The 19,841-nt window shown below is 47.9% G+C and overlaps 1 protein-coding gene across 6 annotated transcripts in view; it reads right to left on the bottom strand.

The window, feature by feature from the left end:
• HMGA1 (high mobility group AT-hook 1) overlaps positions 1-19,841 on the bottom strand; it is an 80,913-nt gene that overhangs the window by 24,087 nt on the left and 36,985 nt on the right. For all 6 annotated transcript variants that reach the window (XM_088464190.1, XM_088464189.1, XM_088464192.1 and 3 more), the window contains one exon: positions 10,755-10,850. In XM_088464190.1, the coding sequence (XP_088320316.1) occupies positions 10,755-10,850 (96 nt within the window). The remainder of the gene's footprint in view (positions 1-10,754; positions 10,851-19,841) is intronic.

Genomic DNA, 19,841 nt, shown 5'->3' on the forward strand with positions numbered 1-19,841 from the left:
CCCGGGTAGCTCCTTGGTGTAAAAGGGGACATGGTTGAGTGATCCAGCAACCCAACCCAGGTAACTTGCAGGGTTTAACACGTGAATGACCAGTGAAACCTGCAGTGTAAACAGCACGACCCAGGTCACGGTGACCTGGAGCGCGCAGCATGCCGGCTTCAGTGGCGCTTGGAGATTGTGTCATCTCCAAGCACCACTTCCACGCTGGAAGAGCACGGTCACTGCAGACCCGGCTCCGGTGTGAACGGTGCAGACTCAGGAATATCCTGGGTTGGAGCCGGCTAAATTCCGTGTATGATCCGGTTTGGAACCGTTCCAACCTCTGGGTCAGACCCGGAATTTAGGTATAAAATCGGTATAACAGAAATCAATATGTGTATTATCTACACTATACTGTGTTCAACACCACACTGGGCCTGATTCATTTGTGAATGCAGTGGCAATGTAGGATGCAAGTGGACAAGGTTTTCTTGGAGTCAAACTGCGCATGCCTCCAGATGGTTGCCGCCAGGAGACGCAGAACGATTTAGGACAAATGAGCTGGCGCTTTCAGTGGGCATTCCTGGGAGGTAACATGGGGCTGGCTAGCCAGATGAAGTTGTGTTGCTGTGTCAGTTTAACAGCAAGGCTGGTGCAAGCTTCGATGCTGCGACTAAATACACAACGAGACTGAACAGCACCGCTGCCAATAAGCAACTCAGACTACACACCGCAAGAAAAAAAAAAAAAGTGTAATCCAAACATTGTACAGGACACAAAAATAGCTGGACAGAGGAAACAGGTTATTGACCATGCCAAATATTCCAATCTGTTATGGTACCAAGAACACCTACCTAGACTAGAGAATTTGGATCAAAAATGTATTCCATTGAAGCCACAAACCGGATTTATTGATAACTGCCGAAAGGGCATGATGTGAAGGTATTTCAGGTTTTAGCCAGCAGGGTGTTAACCACGTTACACATATGCTGGATGAGTGTCTGATGTATCTGTATTAGGTGAGATTGGGTAATAAAAATAGTTTGCAAGGTCACAACCTAAGTAACTCAAGGTAACCTAAGTAACTGAAGGCCCCTCTCACATAGATAATGTTAATGTTCATGAATCCACCATAAGGAGGACACTGAACAATGGTGTGCATGGCAGGATAGCAAGGAGAAAGCCGCTGCTCTCCAAAAAGAACATTGCTGTCAGTCTGCAGTTTGCTGAAGATCACCTGGACAAGCCAGAAGACTATTGGAATAATGTTTTGTGGACAGATGAGTCCATAATAGAGCTTTTTGGTTTAAATGAGAAGCGTTAGGTTTGGAGAAAGGAGAACATTGCAATACAGCATAAAAACCTCATACCATCCGTGATGCACGATGGTGGTGGCATCATGGTTTGGGCCTGATTTGCTGCATCTGGCCCAGGACGACTTGCCATCATTGATGGGACAATGAATTCTGAATTATACCAGAATATTCTAAAAGGAAAATGTCAAGACATCTGTCCATGAGCTGCATCTCAAGAGAACGTGGGTCACGCAGCAAGACAACAACCCAAAGCACACAAGTCATTCGACCAAAGAATGGTTAAAGAAGAATACATTTAAAGTTTTGGAATGGCCAAGTCAAGGTCCTGACCTTAATCTAATCGAAATGTTGCAGAAGGACCTGAAGCGAGCAGTTCATGAGAGGAAACCCACCAACATAACAGTTGAAGCTGTTTTGGGGTAAAATTCCACCAAACTGATGTCTAGGACTTAACAATTACTGGAAACACTTAGAAGCAGTTACACCTGCAGATGGGAGGGGGGGGTCATACCAGATACTGAAAGCAAAAAGTTCATACTTTTGCCACTCACAGATGTGATATTGGATCACAAGCAAGTCTAATTTTTTTGTCTCCTTTGTTTGATTTGGTTCTCTATCTACTTTAAGGCTAAAAATTCGGAAGTATTCACAAAATTTAAAGCACCACTTTACCATCTGGTGTACAATTTATTAGAGTTTGCCTTAAGATTCTGCGACACGTTGGCAAATGACTGACCCTCCCTACCTGTCCAGAGAAAAGCTCACATCCTGTTCCCAAGCTCATTCAAAAGGTTCAGCCATGTGTAAAGTGTATCCCAGCAGAGTGGTAAAGCAGAGATGTGGAGTCCTGTCTGTCGGGACTATATGTGCAGAGACATTCAAAAGGAGAGAGGTCTTCGTTTGGACATCTTAATTTTAAAGACTGCATAAACTCTTTAATTTGAATATTACAAAAAAAATGAGAATGAGGGAGTATCTTTCTTGGAAATCAGAAAAAAAGGTGAGGACACATTTTCCCATCATGTGCAAAAATCTAGTGACTGTTATGGGAGAAAATAACAGGTTGCAAATACTGGAGGGAAGTGGCAGTGCTGCCCAAATAGGAGTGAGTACAGAAAGGTGAGGAGTCAATTGACATTGCTTGTTTAATTTATCCCAAACAATGAGGGTGAATTTGACGGAGGGAAATAGAGCTTGAGAGACTGGTCTAATTGTGTGCGGGAACCAGGGTGGAAATCCAACCTCTTGCTCAGGTACCATGGCATCCTTGATGGCTACCCATTTTTTCTGTTCAGAATTTACATGCCAGGATAAGACATTACAGAGTTGAATATAGGGGTATACCCAGCCCAGCGTCCCTTGCTGACATGATCTGAAGCGGTCTTTCTTTTCTAATGTTGTATAGTACTGTGGTAGTATATCAATTATCCCAAATCCCACACCACAGCAGAATCAATAGACTATAAATTTTTCAAGATGTACATTTATATATTATGGCATTGTCAAAGATGGATAAGACAAATATAATTTTGCCTGGAAGCTCCCCATTCAAATGATGCGGATGAGCACATATCTTTAGAACTGATTACATAGTCTTAATTGTTTAGTGAACATACGTGAAAATTGATTTCTCTTAAAAGAAGGACTAGAAAAGGATAAAAGCAAATTTAAGATTAAGAGTAAACACAGCTTAAAAGCATTGGTTAAAATGTGTACACCGATTTAGAGTTGGGATGGGGAATGTTTTCCAAGTTAACTTACACTAAGTGTAAAAACTAATCTGTCCCGTAGGCAAATAGTTTACTTTCCATCACCAGTTTGTCCAGGTATAAATGTGCAACTCTAAATTTGCCCATTAGCTTTCACTATATCTGGTGAGAGAAAAACACCTGTTATTACAAATTCAATCAAATTCATGGGATACACTAAAATTGGTAAATTCATATTAAAAGCCAGGTAGAGGTTTCTAAAGAATTTAGGTGGTAGTGCAACTTTAACTTCTTTTTGCAAGAGACCAGGAAAATATATTTTATATATTAGCAAGGCAATACATGGTTAGCTCTTAAAAAATATGAGATATGGTAAGAACTTACCCTTGTTATCTCTATTTCTACGAAGTCCATAGGGTTCCACAGGATACCTTGGGGTATAGGTGATGACGTCAGTCTTCAGGCACCACAGAGTTAAAGTTTTCAGCCTCCCAGCATGCATCTGGGTCCCTCTCCTATACCCCGCCCCCGGGCCAAGGCATCTCAGTTACAACACAAGCCATAGGCCAGAGGAGGAGAAGAAAGAAGAAAAAAAAAAAAAACCGGACACTCACAAGAATCACATTCTCACCATAGGGAGACGGAAAAACCGGTGACCAGAATAAAGCCCATCTGCAGTACAGGTGCGACAGGGCGGGAGTCATGTGGAACCCTATGGACTTTGTAGAAATAGAGATAACAAGGGTAAGTTCTTACAATATCTCATATTTTCTACTTCAGGGTCCATAGGGTATTCACAGGATACCTTGGGGATGTCCCAAAGCAGTATCCTTTAAGGGTGGGGACGCTCCTGTGCAGAAAGGAGAATCCGCCGCCCGAAGGAAGCATCCTGAGAGGCAAAGGTGTCAAAAGCGTAATATACCTCACAAAGGTATGGACAGAAGACTACGTAGCAGCCTTGCAGATCTGAACTGCAGAGGCACCACGTCTAGCTGCCCACGAAGGACCCACAGACCTAGTGGAATGAGCCCTCACCAAGGAGGAAACTGGAAGACCTTCATGAAGATAAGCTTCTGAAATTGCCATACGAATCCAGCCTGCCAAAGTCTACTTTGAAGCAGGCCAACCCTTTTTACGGAAGCCATAGAGGACAAACAAGGCGTTCGACTTCCTAAAAGAAGAAGTGCGGTCAACAAATTCTCAATGCCCGCACAACATCCCAAGTGGCGTCACCCACTGAAAGTCCAGGTGCATTGAAAGCCGGCACAACAATTTCTTCATTGATGTGAAAACTGGATACCACTTCGGGAAGGAATCCCGGACGAGTGCGAAGCACCGCCCTATTCCTATGAAAAATCAGAAAAGGGGGTCTACAGGAGAGAACCCCTAAATCCGAAACCCTTCTGGCCGAGGCAATGGCCAGAAGGAATATGGTTTTAGCTGTAAGCCATTTAAAGTCCACTGAGTCCAGTAGTTCAAACGGCGGTCCCTGGAGAACTCTCAGGACCACAGCCCAATTCCAAGGCGCCACCGGTGGAACAAAAGGTGGCTGAATGCGAAGAACACCTCGCATAAAGGTATGCACATCAGAGAGCGCAGCAATCCTACGATGAAACCAGACTGACAGGGCATACACCTGCACTCAGAGAAGCCAGGCGAAGCCCATGATCCAGTCCAGCCTGTAGGAAAGCCAACACCCTAGACAGGTGGAACTCCCTAAGGGAATACCCTCTAGGTCTACACCACCAAGTATGCCACACACGATGGTAGATTCTTGCCGAGGAAGGTTTACGAGCTCTTAGTATGGTTTGCACCACGGAGCCAGAAAAACCCTCTGGACCTTAGCATGACCGTTTCAACAGCCACACCGAGTCAGGTCCGGGTGAAGACAAGGACCCTGTGACAGCAGATTCGGTCTTAATGGTAACCTCAGAGGAACGTCTACTGACAGACTCTGGAGGTCAGAGAACCAGTGCCGTCTTGACCACTTGGGAGCCATCAACAGTAGCGTACCTCCTTCTTGATTTGAATTTCCGTATTACCCGCGGAAGAAGGGAAAACGGAGGGAAAAGGTAGGCAAACTGGAACGTCTACTGGACGGACAGGGCAAACACCAGAGACGCCTTTTCGTCTCTTGTTCGAGACCCGTACACCGGCAACTTGTTGTTGTGCCAGGACGCCATGAGGTCTATCTCTGGAAGACCCCACTTGTTCACCAGACTCTGAAAGACATCCTGGTGTAAAGACCACTCTCCCGGATGCACGTCCTGCCTGCTGAGAAAATCCGCTTCCCAGTTGAGGACTCCCGGGATGCACTGCTGATAATGCTGGGAGATTGCGCTCCGCCCAGACCAGAATACGGGACACTTCTGCGAGTGCTGCCCGACTTTGGGTTCCTCCTTGCTGGTTTAAATAGGCCACCATGGTGGCGTTGTCCGACGGGACCTGCACAGGGTGACCCTGGAGAACCGACTGTGCCAGCTGGAGAGCTCTTGACACCGCATGGAGCTCCAAAATGTTTATTGGAAGCTCCGCTTCCGCCCGAGGTAACAACCTGAAACAAGTGTGGACCCGTGACAGCTCCCCAGCCCCGGAGACTGGCGTCCGTTGTTAACAGGACCCAGTTCGCCACCCAGAACGGGCGACCCTTGTTGTGGTGGGTCGTCTGCAAACACCAGGTTAGAGACAGGCGAACGTCCGGAGTGAGCCCCATCGTCTGGGACTTGAGACACTGAGGCAATCCATTCCATCTGGACCGGATCAATAGCAGCAGAGGTCTGGAGTGAAATTGGGCGTACTCCACCATGTCGAATACCGACACCATTGAGCCCAATAACCTCATTGCCGAGTATATCGACACTCGACGACACTGCAGACAACTGCGCACCCTCAACTTACAAAGCAAGGATCTTTTCCTCCGTCACAAAGATCCACTGCTGCCTGGAGTCCAATAAGGCCCCAAGGTGCAGGATCCTCTGAGACGGGGTGAGAGTGGACCTCTGCCAGTTTGTCAACCAGCCGTGACGTTGCAGTACCGCAATAGTCAGATCCAGATGGTGTAAAAGAAGCTCTGGAGACCCCGCTATCAAGAGGAGGTCGTCCAGATAAGGCAACAGTCGGACTCCCTGCGTCCGCAGGAGAGCCGCCATGACCTTGGTGAATACCCGTGGAGCAGTCACCAGGCCAAAAGGCAGTGCCCGGAACTGGAAATGATTCTTGCCGAGGAGACTGGGCCACTTTCATTGCAGATTGCCAATCTGAGGAACTGCTGATGGCGCAAAAGAATAGGGACATGCAGGTAAGCGTCCTGGATGTCCAATGACACCATGTAGTCCCCAGGTTCCAGTGCCAGAATAATGGACCGCAGGGTCTCTATCCGAAACAGAGGCACCCTCAAGGACTTGTTGAGGGCCTTTAGGTTTAGTATTGAACGGTAAGACCGATTGGGTTTCTGCACCAAAAATAGAATGGAATAGAAACCCAGGCCCCTCTGGGAAATTGGAACATGCACTGAAACTCCCGCCTGGAGCATAGTGTGCAAAACCTTCCGCAGTTCCGAGGCTTTGCTCCGGTCTAGCGGAAGGCCTGTGGTAAAGAACCGGGATGGAGGCCTGTGCCGAAAGGAGAGGGCATACCCGTGAGATACCACCTCCTGAACCCAAGTGTCTGTCGTAGTCCTCGACCAGCACTGGGCGAAATGAAGCAGGCGCCCCCCACTTTGGGGTCCCCCAAAGGGAGGCCTGGAACGTCAGGCCGCAGGTTTGTTATCCGACCTAGGAGCCGGACGTCTGGTACTCCAGACCTGTTTCTTGGGCTTGGACAATTTCTTGGTCCCAGCCTGCCGTGGAAAGGACTGTACTTTAGGCCTACCTTTGGCCCTGTGAGGTCGAAAGGACGACCCACCAGCACTAGAAGGAATCGTAGCAGACGGAAGACATGCAGATTTTGCTGCTGCCAACGTAGCTACTATTTTGTCCAGATCTGGAATAAATAGTACCTGTCCAGACCTTCTAATCCCTTTTTGGAATCCTCGTCCGCTTTCCAAGAACGCAACCATAAGGTGCGACGAGCAGCCACGGCTGCAGAGGAGATCCTAGAGGTGAGCATACAAATATCTAAGGCCGCTTCATTAATGTAAGTGGCAGAGTCTCGGAGACTGCCAGGAGTCCAAAGACGCCTCCAAATTATCCGCCCAGCGCTCCATAGCTCTGGCTACCCAATACACGGCCAGAGCCGGTCTGGATGCTTCCCTGCAAGGGAATAAACAGATTTCAGGCAGATCTTCACCTTGCGGTCAGTGACATCCTTCAAGGATGACATCGAAGGCATAGGGAACGTGGCACTTTTGACTAGGTGTGTGACATGTGAACCCACTTGCGTAGGGGATTCTCACTTAGAAAAATAATTGACCACAAACGGATAAGCCACGGCTAAGCACCTCTGGGGCTGAAACAGCTTACCTGGATTTTTCCACGCCTCCTCTAAATGATCCACTAATTGATCAGAAAGAGGGAACACCGTAGCCTCACCCTTAATATCCTTAAAAAGGCATATATGAATGTGGCCACCGAAGGATCAATATCCTCAATAACTAAAGCTGAGCGGACCGCTCGAATAAGACCAGGGATATACACCTTGGACTTAGCGTCCGGCTCTTTGGTACGGAGAGGTTCTTGGTCAGATAGATCAAGAATCTCCCCATCATCTGACGTCTCATCGTCATCCCCATCAGGAGCAGATAAAGACGCCACCGGCCGTTTATGAGGCCACAACACAGACTCCCCCTGTAAAACATCGGACAAATGCTGAACCGATGTAGTTAGAGTATTAACCCACGCAGGCTCCGGAGAAACCTGGGAAGGGACAGGGAGACACTGGAGTACCATCAATTGTCTCGGGAACTCCTGCATGGGTGACGACACCACTGACTGCTGGGACAAACCCGTCTGGGTAAACGCAGGTGGCGGAGCTAGCTGGCCCACAAGGGTTGTAAGCGCCTTAGCGAAACAAGCCCAGGGATGTTCCATGTACCGGGACCATAAACGGCCGTGACAGTGCCGGGGACATAACCCCTCCGCGTTACCCTCCCCCTCCGCTATTGGTACCTTACGTTTAGTACACATGAGCTGGAGAGGAAAGTCAGTCTCAGACATGATGGTAAGTATGTGACACTCACACCAATACGTATTGGTATCCTGTGAATAACACCCTGCACACCGCAAGGGCTTTGAGCAGAGCAAGATCAGGGACAGTAATAAGGCTGACAGTAGAAAGTGAAAGTACAGACAGCAGGCTAGCAGATTAGTCACATACAATGCAGAAGAAACAAATCCCTGCACTATTAGCGCTGGTTCTCAACTACTCAGACCCTCAGGCTGGTAGGACTCAGCGCTGCATACACTGACCTGTGACAAACGGAGGAGAGGTATGCTGGGGGACCCAGACCTCAATGCCACCGCTCACAGGCTTCCAGCAGCGTTCACCATGCTTCAAAGATGGCCACCGAGGAGCAGAGGATGAAGGGGGCCGGCCTGGGGGAGGAGCGCTGACACACTATGGCCAATCAGACAGAGCAGAGAGGCTGTGTGCAGCAGGGGAGGCGCCGGCTGTGAGACAGGGAAAGCGCGCTCCCCTGGCATGTATTTAACCCCTGGGACGCCGAAGCACATGCCGCTTAGCAGCGGCCCGCTGTCCCGGGGGTAGTGGAAGCGCAGGTTGGTCGCCTGGCTCCACGCTGCAGCCAGTCCCCAGGGAGCCCCCTGCCTGGGGACTCAGGACCATGTGACCAGCGGGGACCCACCGCGGGACCCCGCTGCTTACCTGCTATCCCCTGGGATCCGGCCATGGTCCAAAACATCTGGGGGCACCGCTAGCCGTGACCCCAGATGTCTACCAGCATCCCCGGATCAGTACCGGCGTTCTGGTACCGGCGGGGTGTAGGGGAGACGGCATGGACGTCAGTACTGACTGTCCATGCTGTACTCCCAGATGTGCAGCCAGCGCTGCCTTTAAAAGAAACTTCAGGGGCTCTTCATAGCCCCCCTCTGCACAGTGCCTCAGACTCCAGCCAGGCACCGACGAAACTGGGATGCCTTGGCCCGGGGTATAGGAGAGGGACCCAGATGCATCCTGGGAGGCTGAAAACTAACTCTGTGGTGCCTGGACTGACGTCATCACCTATACCCCAAGGTATCCTGTGGATACCCTATGGACCCTGAAGTAGAAATATTGAGTTTTCAGTATTAGCATTAAGTACTGGAGATTTGTAATTGGCAAGTAGTGTATTCTGATCCCTGGGGAAAGAGGCCCTCCCACGCTTGATGTATTGTCCTTAGACAGCAGCACTGAACGCCATTACAGCCAATTATGAACATTCTCCCTATCCCCATGCTTTGCTATACATGTAGGGAATGTGTAGATAGTGCTGGTTTATGGGCAGTAACCTCAGCTACAAGGTGTTTTTTTTCTAGCAAACCACATTGATACCAGATTCTGATTTACATACAGCTCCGTATGCAACCACCTTTGAAAAGCTGATATTTTGCTAACTGAATGCTAATGAAACCATGCACAAGTCTTCCAGCATATATGCACAGGCCACTGTTCCTCCAGCCACCATCACTAGTATCAGGACTTACACCTACATTATGCTGGGTACAAAAGATCCAGTCTGAAAAAGGCGTCCCCTCAGTGTATGCACAACTCCGAATAGGACAACTGACTACATGCCCACGACACTCCCATGTGACTGTGCTCTTCAATGCATTGGAAAGTTGCCGCCTAGTTGACACCCAGAAACACCCATTGCAAGTATCATGAGAAACAGATCCTTCCAACTCAATCACCCAGAGATGAGCAAAGATGTGCAAGTTTGCTATTGTGCATGAGTCATGTGCGACTCAGAATCTGACCCGTTAATTGCAAAAGTCTAGGGGATCGGTTCAATTAGCTCGCCCGCGAGTCTATGCGAGTAAGTGCAGCCATATGCAGCACCTAGGGTAGCTTTGGACTCGCTGATTTGTGTTTGCAGCTGATGTAACAGAAATTCGACCCCCTTACATCTAATTTAATTGACCCTTTAGGCGTCAAGTCTATGGCATAAACATGGATAACAAATTATCTTAACTACAGCAGAAAATCCTTTCTATTCAGTACTTATTTGGAGAGCAACTCAGGATAAATGCTGACATTTGGAGACTTGTTTCAAATATAAAATACTTGATGAATTAATAAGGATACTCCTATAATTTGAAATGTTAAACAGCCTGCCCTTCAACTGCAATCTAGACTGAAATAAGTAATATTGTAGTGCAGTTATATAAATAAAAAAAAATGCATGGTGCCCATCAGAACTATCCTATTCAAAATAAATAGCTCAAGTTTTATCCTTCTTGTAAATAAGGTCCTCCCCATTTCACCACAGCAAATAAGCGCAGCCAGTATGAAAGAAGGTATTCGAAGAGCGTACAATGGGTTCTCTCAACTTGCAAGCTATGTTAAGCATGTTGTTCAATCAAATTTCCATATAGGCTACATGAATTACAGGGTTGGTTCGGTGAGGGTAAGCACTATACAGTATTTAGCCACAATGACATCATGACAGCTTCATTTTATATTATTAAAAATAAAAAAACACAACTTGTAGTACTTTGAGCTTATGTATACCAGGGTAAGCAAACAATTGAAAAAAAAATAAATAAAAATTAGTTGAATCTCATAAGTTGATGCAGCTAAGCTGGTCTACACTCACCTTGCTATTTGAGGTTTCCTTGTCAAGGTTGCCTTTCTTTGTACTGCCTTTAGGGCGCCCACGTGGACGTTTTGTTGTGGGAGAACCACTTGGCTCCTGCAGAGAGGAATTCAGACATCACAACTACCCCTCCAAGACACATCTAGACACCCTGACTAAACAGAAGAGTCTCTCAAAGCTACCTTCCAGTGGCTATCACAACATAAATATAAATTAGTGGTGGTATTCAGTGTAGAACGCAAATGTCTAATTTTAATTCTGCTGAAAAAATTGTCAGATCTACTAGTTTGAAAAGTAGTTTGTATTGAACCTTGTATAAAGAAAAAAAACAGGTAATCTGTAAAAGTATTTTCCTGTTGAGAGCCTAAAATCTTTACCCTGAACATATATTATAATATAAACTATTTTACAGACTGTTACATAGGCCCCTTAGTTTGGGAAACTGTTTGAATGCTATAGCAAATTGGCTTCTCATTCCTTTTTTTTCTCTGATCTTTAGGCTCTATTACGAGCCCCTATCACTCCACCACAATAACAGACTAAGGGGCCTATTTATCAAACTGTTTGTTACATACAATAATGCAGAAACTACAGTTTCTGCATAATGTTATGGATTGTTCCTATGTACTAAGGGCACAATGCAGGAAATTTCACAGAAATCTCTGTCAGAGTGCTAATTAGCACTGCAGACCGCAGTCCCCACTATGATCTGACCACTATGTACTAAACTCCAAAAGGTGAATGTTTTTGACCACAGTAATTTACACTGCTTTAAGCCTATGGAGGTTCCAGGTGCAGGAGAGAGATCTTCCAATCTCTCTCGCAGCCTCTGGCCAGCTCCAGAAGCTGACACTGTGCATGTGCAGTGTCAGCTTCCCCCAGAGAAGTGTTTCACAAATGCGAAAGACTTCTACAATTTCCCAGGGATATAACTCACAGCGACAGAGATTACTGCAACAGTTGACTTTGAGAGTTTCCCTTTGTACATAGCAGAGATATTGCCATGAAAAATATCCCCTACGATATGGATAGATAATAATTGCGGCAGTTCCACGACTATTAGTACATAGACCCCCAACCTCTTTCAAGTCAAATATACTTCGTCACTTTGTGAAATAAATAGTGCATACATGCAGTAAAGTACAGACATCCAAATAAATATTACTCCCGACACAAGGGAAGTCACTGTAGCCCAGAGATTTTCAACCACTGTGCCGCAGGACACTAGTGTGCCGTGAGAGGTTGTCAAGTGTGTCCCACGGCTGTCAGCTCAGGGCACTTGTACTGTAGTGTGTTTTATCCCCGAGGAGGCCAATGTAGTGTATTTTATTCCTGAGGAGGCCAGTGTAGTGAGTTTTATTCCTGTGTAGGCCAATATAGTGTTTTATACAGTGGAGACCAGTGTGTATTTTTTTTATGTGGGAGCGAAGATGTATTTTTTTTTGCATTGGTCATGCACACCACATCGCTGGATAGTGTGCCTTGGCAATTTTAAAATCTTGTGTAGTGTACCTCAAGTTGAAAAAATATGAGATATGGTAAGAACTTACCTTTGTTATCCCTATTTCTACGAAGTCCATAGGGTTCCACAGGATACTTTGGGGTATAGGTGATGACGTCAGGCATCAGGCACCATGGAGTTAAGTTTCATCCACCCAGGATGCACTAGGGTCCCCCTCCTATACCCCGCCCCCGAGCCAAGGCATCTCAGTTACGTATCAAGCCATAGGCCAGAGGAGGAGAAGGAAGAGAAAAAAAGATCTGGACACACAAGAATCACATTCTTACCAGAGGGAGACGGAAAAACCGGTGACCAGAGTAAAACCCATCTGCAGCACAGGTGCGACAGGGCGGGAGTCCTGTGGAACCCTATGGACTTCGTAGAAATAGAGATAACAAATGTAAGTTCTTACCATACCTCATATTTTCTACATCAGGGTCCATAGGGTATCCACAGGATACCTTGGGGATGTCCCAAAGCAGTATCCTTCAAGGGTGGGGACGCTCCTGTGCTGAAAGGAGAATCCGCCACCCGAAGGAAGCATCCTGAGAGGCAAAAGGTGTCAAACGCATAATACCTCACAAAGGTATGGCCAGAGGACCACGTGGCAGCCTTGCAGATCTTCACTGCAGAGGCACCACGTCGAGCTGCCAACGAAGGACCCACAGACCTAGTGGAATGAGCCCTCACAGAGGATGGAACCGGAAGGCACTCATGAAGATAAGCTTCTGAAATTGCCATACGGATCCAACCTGCCAAAGTTTGCTTTGAAGCAGGCCAACCCTTTTTACGGAAGCCATAGAGGACAAACAAGGCGTCCGACTTCCTAAACGAAGAAGTGCGGTCAACATAAATCCTTAAGGCCCGCACAACGTCCAAAGTGGCCTCACCCACTGACAGGTCAGGTGAGTTGAAAGCCGGCACAACGATTTCCTCGATGTGGAAACTTGAAACAACTTTAGGGAGGAATCCAGGACGAGTGCGCAGCACCGCCCTGTTCCTATGAAAAATCATAAAATGGGGTCTACAGGAGAGAGCCCCTAAGTCAGAAACACGTCTGGCCGAAGCAATGGCCAGAAGTAAAATTGTTTTACCTGTCAGCCATTTAAGGTCCACCGAGCCCAGTGGTTCAAACGGCGGTCCCTGGAGAGCCCTCAGGACCATAGCCGCCACCGGTGGAACAAAAAGGTGGCTGAAGCCGAAGAACACCTTGCATAAAGGTGCGCACATCAGGGATTGCAGCAATCCTACGATGGAACCAGACTGACAGGGCATACACCTGCACCTTCAGAGACGCAAAGCGAAGCCCATGGTCCAGGCCCGCCTGTAGGACAGACAGACTGAACACCCGAGGGGCATAAACCGCTCGGCCGACACCACTGGAAGAACGTATGCCACACACGATGGTATATCCTTGCAGAAGATGGTTTCCGAGCCCTTAGCATAGTTTGCACTACAGAGCTGGAAAACCCCCTGGACTTTAACATGGCCGTCAACAGCCACGCCGTCAAAGACAGCCGAGTCAAGTCCGGGTGAAGACAAGGACCCCGTGACAGAAGTCCGGTCGTAACGGCAACCGCAGAGGAACGTCCACGGACAGCCCCTGTTGGTCTGAGAACCAGTGCCGCCTGGGCCACGCGGGAGCTATCAACAGGAGCATCCCTCCTTCCTGTTTGAATTTCCGGATTACCCGTGGAAGAAGGGAAAACGGAGGAAATAGGTAAGCAAACCGGAACGTCCACTGGACGGACAGAGCATCCACCAGAGATGCCTTTTCGTCTCTTGTGCGAAACCCGTACACCGGCAACTTGTTGTGCCGTGACGCCATGAGGTCAATCTCTGGAAGACCCCACCTGTCCACCAGAAGTTGAAAGACGTCCTGGTGCAAAGACCATTCCCCCGGATGAACGTCCTGGCGACTGAGAAAGTCCGCCTCCCAGTTTAAGACTCCCAGGATGAATACCGCTGATATGGCCAGGAGATTGCATTCCGCCCAACCCGGGATTCGGTGGTGGAGTTGTCCGACTGGACCTGCACGGGGTGACCTTGGAGAACCCGATGTGCCTGCTGGAGCGCATTGAAAACCACGCGGAGCTCCAAGATGTTTATTGGAAGCACTGTTTCCGTCTGAGTCCATCTGCCCTGGAACAAGTGTGGACCCGTGATGCAGCCCCAGCCCCGAAGGCTGGCGTCCGTTGTCAACAGGACCCAGTTCGCCACCTAGAATGGACGACCCTTGTTGAGATGGGTCGTCTGCAACCACCAGGCTAGGGACAGGCGAACCTCCGGCGTGAGTACCATCGTCTGGGACTTTAGACTGAGGCAGTCCATTCCATTTGGACAGGATCAATTGCTGCAGAGGTCTGGAGTGAAACTGGGCATATTCCACCATGTCGAATACTGACACCATGGAGTCAAGTAACCTCATTGCCGAGTGTAGAAACACACGGCGACCCTGCAGACAACTGCGCACCCTCAACTGTAAGGCACAAATCTTTTCTCCCGTCACAAAGATCCTTTGCTGCCTGGAGTCCAATAAGGCTCCGAGGTTTAGAATCCTCTGAGATGGAATCAGGGTGGACTTCTGCCAGTTTATTAACCAGCCGTGCCGTTGCAGTACTGCAATCGTTTGGTCCAAGTGGCGTACAAGGAGCTCCGGAGATGCTGCTACCAACAGAAGGTCGTCTGAGTACGGCAACATGCGGACTCCCTGCAGCCGCAGGGAAGCCGCCATGACCGCCATAACCTTGGTGAACACACATGGTGCTGTCGCCAGGCCAAAAAGGTAATGCCCTGAAGTGATCGTTGCAGATGGCAAACCTGTGGAACTGTTGATGGCGTGAAAGAATAGGGACATGCAGGTAAGCATCCTGTATGTCCAATGACACCATGTAATCCCCAGGTTCCAGCGCCAGAATGATGGACCGTAGGGTCTCCATCTGAAACCTCGGCACCCGCAAGGACTTGTTGAGTGCTTTGAGGTTGAGGATCGGACGGTACGACCCATTGGGTTTCTGCACCAAAAACAGATAGTAATAGAAACCCAGGCCCCTCTGGGAGAAAGGAACAGGCACTATAACTCCAGCCTGGAGCATAGTGTGCAAAACCTTCCGCAGTTCCGTGGCTTTTTTCTGGTCTGATGGAAGACCCGTGGTGAAGAATCGGGAAGGAGGCCTGTGCCGAAAGGAGAGGGCATACCCGTGAGAAACCACCTCGTGAACCCAACTGTCTGTCGTGGTTACCGACCAACACTTGGCGAACTGCAGCAGGCGGCCTCCCACTTTGGGATCCCCCAAAGGGAGGCCCAGGCCGCAGGCTTGTCATCGGACTTAGGGGCCGGACGTCTGGCACTCCAGGCCTGTTTCCGGGGCTTGGCCGATTTCTTGGGGCCAGCCTGTCGGGGAAAGGACTGTGCTTTAGGCCTACCCTGGGCCCTGTAAGGCCGAAAGGATGACGTACCTGAACTGCAAGGGACTGTAGCAGACGGGAGACATGCCGATTTGGCTGCCGCCAGCGTGGCTACAATTTTGTCCAGATCCGGACCAATTAGGACTTCTCCATTAAAAGGCAAAGCTTCCAAGCCCTTTTTGGAATCAGCATCCGCCTTCCAAGATCGCAACCATAAGGTGCGACAAGCAGCCACAGCTGCCGAAGAAATCCGAGAAGTCAGGGTACTGATATCTAAAGCCGCTTCATTAATGTAAGTGGCCGAATCCCGGAGATTGCCTACCAACTCGGTCTGTTCAGCCGAACAGTCGGAATCGAAAGACGCCTCCAAACTATCCGCCCAGCGCTCCATAGCTCTGGCTACCCAACAAATGGCCATAGCCGGCCTGGCTGCATTACCCCCCCACGGGAGGGAATAAACGGACTTTAGGCAGATCTCCACCTTACGGTCCGTAGCATCCTTCAAGGAGGGCATGGGCAACGTGGCACTTCGGACCAAGTGTGTCACATGAGAATCCACCTGTGGAGGGGATTCCCACTTAGAAAAATAATTGTCCGCAAACGGGTAAGCCACCGCCAAGCGTCTGAGGCTGATACTGTTTACCAGGGTGTTTCCACGCCTCCTCTAAATGGTCTACTAATTGACCCGAAAGAGGAAACACTGTGGAGTCACCCTTAATATCCTTAAAAAAGGCATATTTGGACTTGATCACCGGAGGATAGTCATCCTCAATCACTAAAGCCGTGCGGACTGCCCGAATAAGGCCAGGAATATATACCTTGGACTTAGCGTCCGACTCTTTAGTACGGAGAGGTTCTTGGTCAGAAAGATCCAGAATCTCCCCATCATCAGACGTCCCGTCGTCATCCTCATAAGGAGCGGACAAAGACGCCACCGGCCGCTTATGTGGCCGCAACACAGACTCTCCCTGTAACACGTCCGACAAATGCTGTACAGAACTTGTCAGAGAATTAATCCACGCAGGCTCCTGAGAGACCTGGGGAGGGGAAATAGGGAGACTGTGGGGTACCATCAATTGTCTCGGGAAACCCTGCATGGGTGACGACACCACTGACTGCTGGGACAATCCCATCTGAGGGAACGCAGGTTGCGGACCTAACTGGCCCACTAAGGTTGTAAGCGCTTTGGCGAAACAAGCCCAGGGCGGTTCCTGTACCGGAGCCATGACAGTAATTGGCCGCGCCAATAAATAACACTGCCGACATAGCCCCTCCGCGTTACCCTCCCCCTCCGCTATTGGTACCTTACACGTAGTACACAGAAACTGGAGAGGAAAGTCACTCTCAGACATGATGGTAAGTATGTGACCCCTCTCACTGATACTTGTTAGTATAGTGGGAGAACCACCCTGCAATCACCGCACCGCAAGGGCTTTAGCAGAAGAAGAGCAGGGACAGTGAACTGGCTGACAGTAGAAAATGAAAGTACAGGCAGCAGCGCTAGCAGAAGTCACATACAATGCAAAGAAATCAATTCCTGCACTATCAGCGCTGATCCTCAACTACGCAGACAGAGCCTGGTAGGACACAGCGCTGCATACACAGACCTGTTACCAACAGAGGAGAACCCAGACCACGATGCCACCGATAATCAGCGTCCAGCAGCGCTCACCATGCTTCAGCAAAGATGGCCACCGAGGAGCAGAGAGGAGGCCGGCCTGGGGGAGGAGCGCTGCCACAGGGCCAGTCAGCAGATGCAGAGAGGGCTGTGTGCAGCGGGGGAGGCGCCGGCGGTCCGCTGTCCCAGGGGGGCAGTGGAAGCGCAGGTTAGTTACCTGGCTCCACGCTGCAGCCAGTTCCCAGGGAGCCCCCTGCCTGGGGACTCTGGACCATGTGCTCAGCAGGGACCCACCGCGAGACCCTGCTGCTTACCTGCTGCCCCCTTGAATCCAGCCATGGTCCCAAACATCTGGGGTCACCGCTAGCTGTGACCCTAGATGCTTACCAGCATCCCCGGATCAGTACCGGCGTTCTGGTACCGGCGGGGGTGTAGGGAAGACAGCATGGACGTCAGCATTCACTGTCCATGCTGTACTTCCAGATGAGAAGCCACAGCTGCTAACCAAGAAACTTCAGGGGCTAACCTTAGCCCCCCTCTAAACAGGTGCATCAGACTCCGAGCCAGGCACAAACGAAAAACTGAGATGCCTTGGCTCAGGGCGGGGTATAGGAGGGGGACCCTAGTGCATCGTGGGAGGCTGAAAACTTAACTCTATGGTGCCTGATGTCTGACGTCATCACCTATACCCCAAGGGATCCTGTGGAACCCTATGGACCCTGATGTAGAAAGTTTGAAAATCACTACTCTATAATGTCAATATTTCCCTCTAGCCAAAGGGTGATCTGCATTATTTAAAGTAGCTGATCTACTATAATAAAAAAGGGACCAGTCAAATATCCCAGGTAGCTGCAACCAGGTTTTTTGCTCTTGTAACAATTTTACTTTCTGCAATAAACATGCACGACGATCAGCTTCCCTTTTAGAGGTAATCTATTTCGCCGTTGCAGTGGTAATTCATATTTGAGCATTAAGGCAACAAATTCCTTAACAAAAAAAAATTAATTTGCTGTAGGGATATCATAACCTGAGATGTATTGCAAAGAATGGATTTAACCAGGGCGACCATTTTAACCATAGTTTGGCAAATTGTTGGATAGGGTCAAGCACAATTCATAATGCAGGGCCCATGAGGTGTATTTGGCCAGAACAGACATTTAGGCATAGCAGAGGTAGACATTCCTTATTATTGTAAGCAGGCCATTCGGGCCATCACAATGAAAACCTAGTTAACTTGTGAGACAAGAGAATGTGTCATTTTGGAGGTATCTCTAGCACTTCTGCATGCCGGGTCAGGGGAATACTGCCTACTGCTAGGGGTTTTTTGTCAGTAACATTTAGAAAGGCACAGCTATGCCCATAGTGAGAACAAAAGATTGGGAATTGGTAGAGTTCATCAGTGAGGCAGCCTACAAAAAGGAAGTATATTTTCTTATTAAATTGGTTCAAAGTATTAGTATACATTTTATTAGAAGGGTTAAAATTTCAGCTCCAAATGGCATCACAAATGTAGGTGTAGAACAGAACTGATTAGGCCCATGCAAACTTTCTATGGTGCCCCCATTCCATCCCTCCTGTTTCCTCTTAACATGACTAGATCCATTTACTTAGCAATTTAACATGAGAAAGTTAGACTTTGAACCATGGTAGAATGATCTGTGACAGTCAAGTTATTCCCTTCATAAAATATGTTACATAGCAAATCATTTTATCATATACTGGGCAGGAATTGTAAGGAAAATCGTAATTAACATAAGATCACTTTTTAAAGATTGAACTAGAATTTAAAAATTACTTCAAATTACAATTCCAGTAAAGCCTAAAGCAGTGGTTCCCAAAAAGAGTGCTGCGGGGCATTTGTAGTGGTGCCATGGGTGGTGGTCTAGAACCAATCATATTTATGGTCAATGTTATAGGCAAAACCAGAGCTGGTTGCTGCCAATCAAAAGTGCAACCCTGTCCACCACCACATAACTGACCCAAAGTATGTCAGGTAAGCACAATTTACTTTTAATATTTTTTGCTGAATTGAAGATACTCTTGGATGCAGTGATTCAAGACAGCACGGGAACCACTGCTATAAAGAGAGTATCTTTTAGATCAGCACAAGACTGTTACACAACATGGTTAGCTTTTTGTTTGATCAGAATATCTACTTCACTTACTAGTTTTGTAAAAAAATGTTACCATCCCCATTTCTAGTTATGATCCATTTAGAAATCTACATCAGAGTGCTTAATTAATCTATAATCTTAATATATATATTATATATAATATTATATAATATATAATCTTAATATATAAGTGACCATCTCCATCACATTTTAGTGTGTATGGCCAGTTTAATGACTGGTTACTGTGTTCTCTTTTGAGATTAATAATCATTAGTCACAAAGGAAAACCTCCATGCAAAACAATCTTTTTCAGGCACTGAAGATATTCAATATTTTACAGTTGAACGTAAGAATCTCTGAGATATAAACCAATAGATAAACATACACAACTACAATGATTTAAATTAAATACCTAAAATAAATGAGATTGTATGCTTGATAAACAA

The sequence above is a fragment of the Taudactylus pleione genome, unplaced genomic scaffold (genome assembly GCF_031769625.1).
Source record: "Taudactylus pleione unplaced genomic scaffold, aTauple2 ptg001607l, whole genome shotgun sequence".
Lineage (NCBI taxonomy): Eukaryota > Metazoa > Chordata > Amphibia > Anura > Myobatrachidae > Taudactylus > Taudactylus pleione.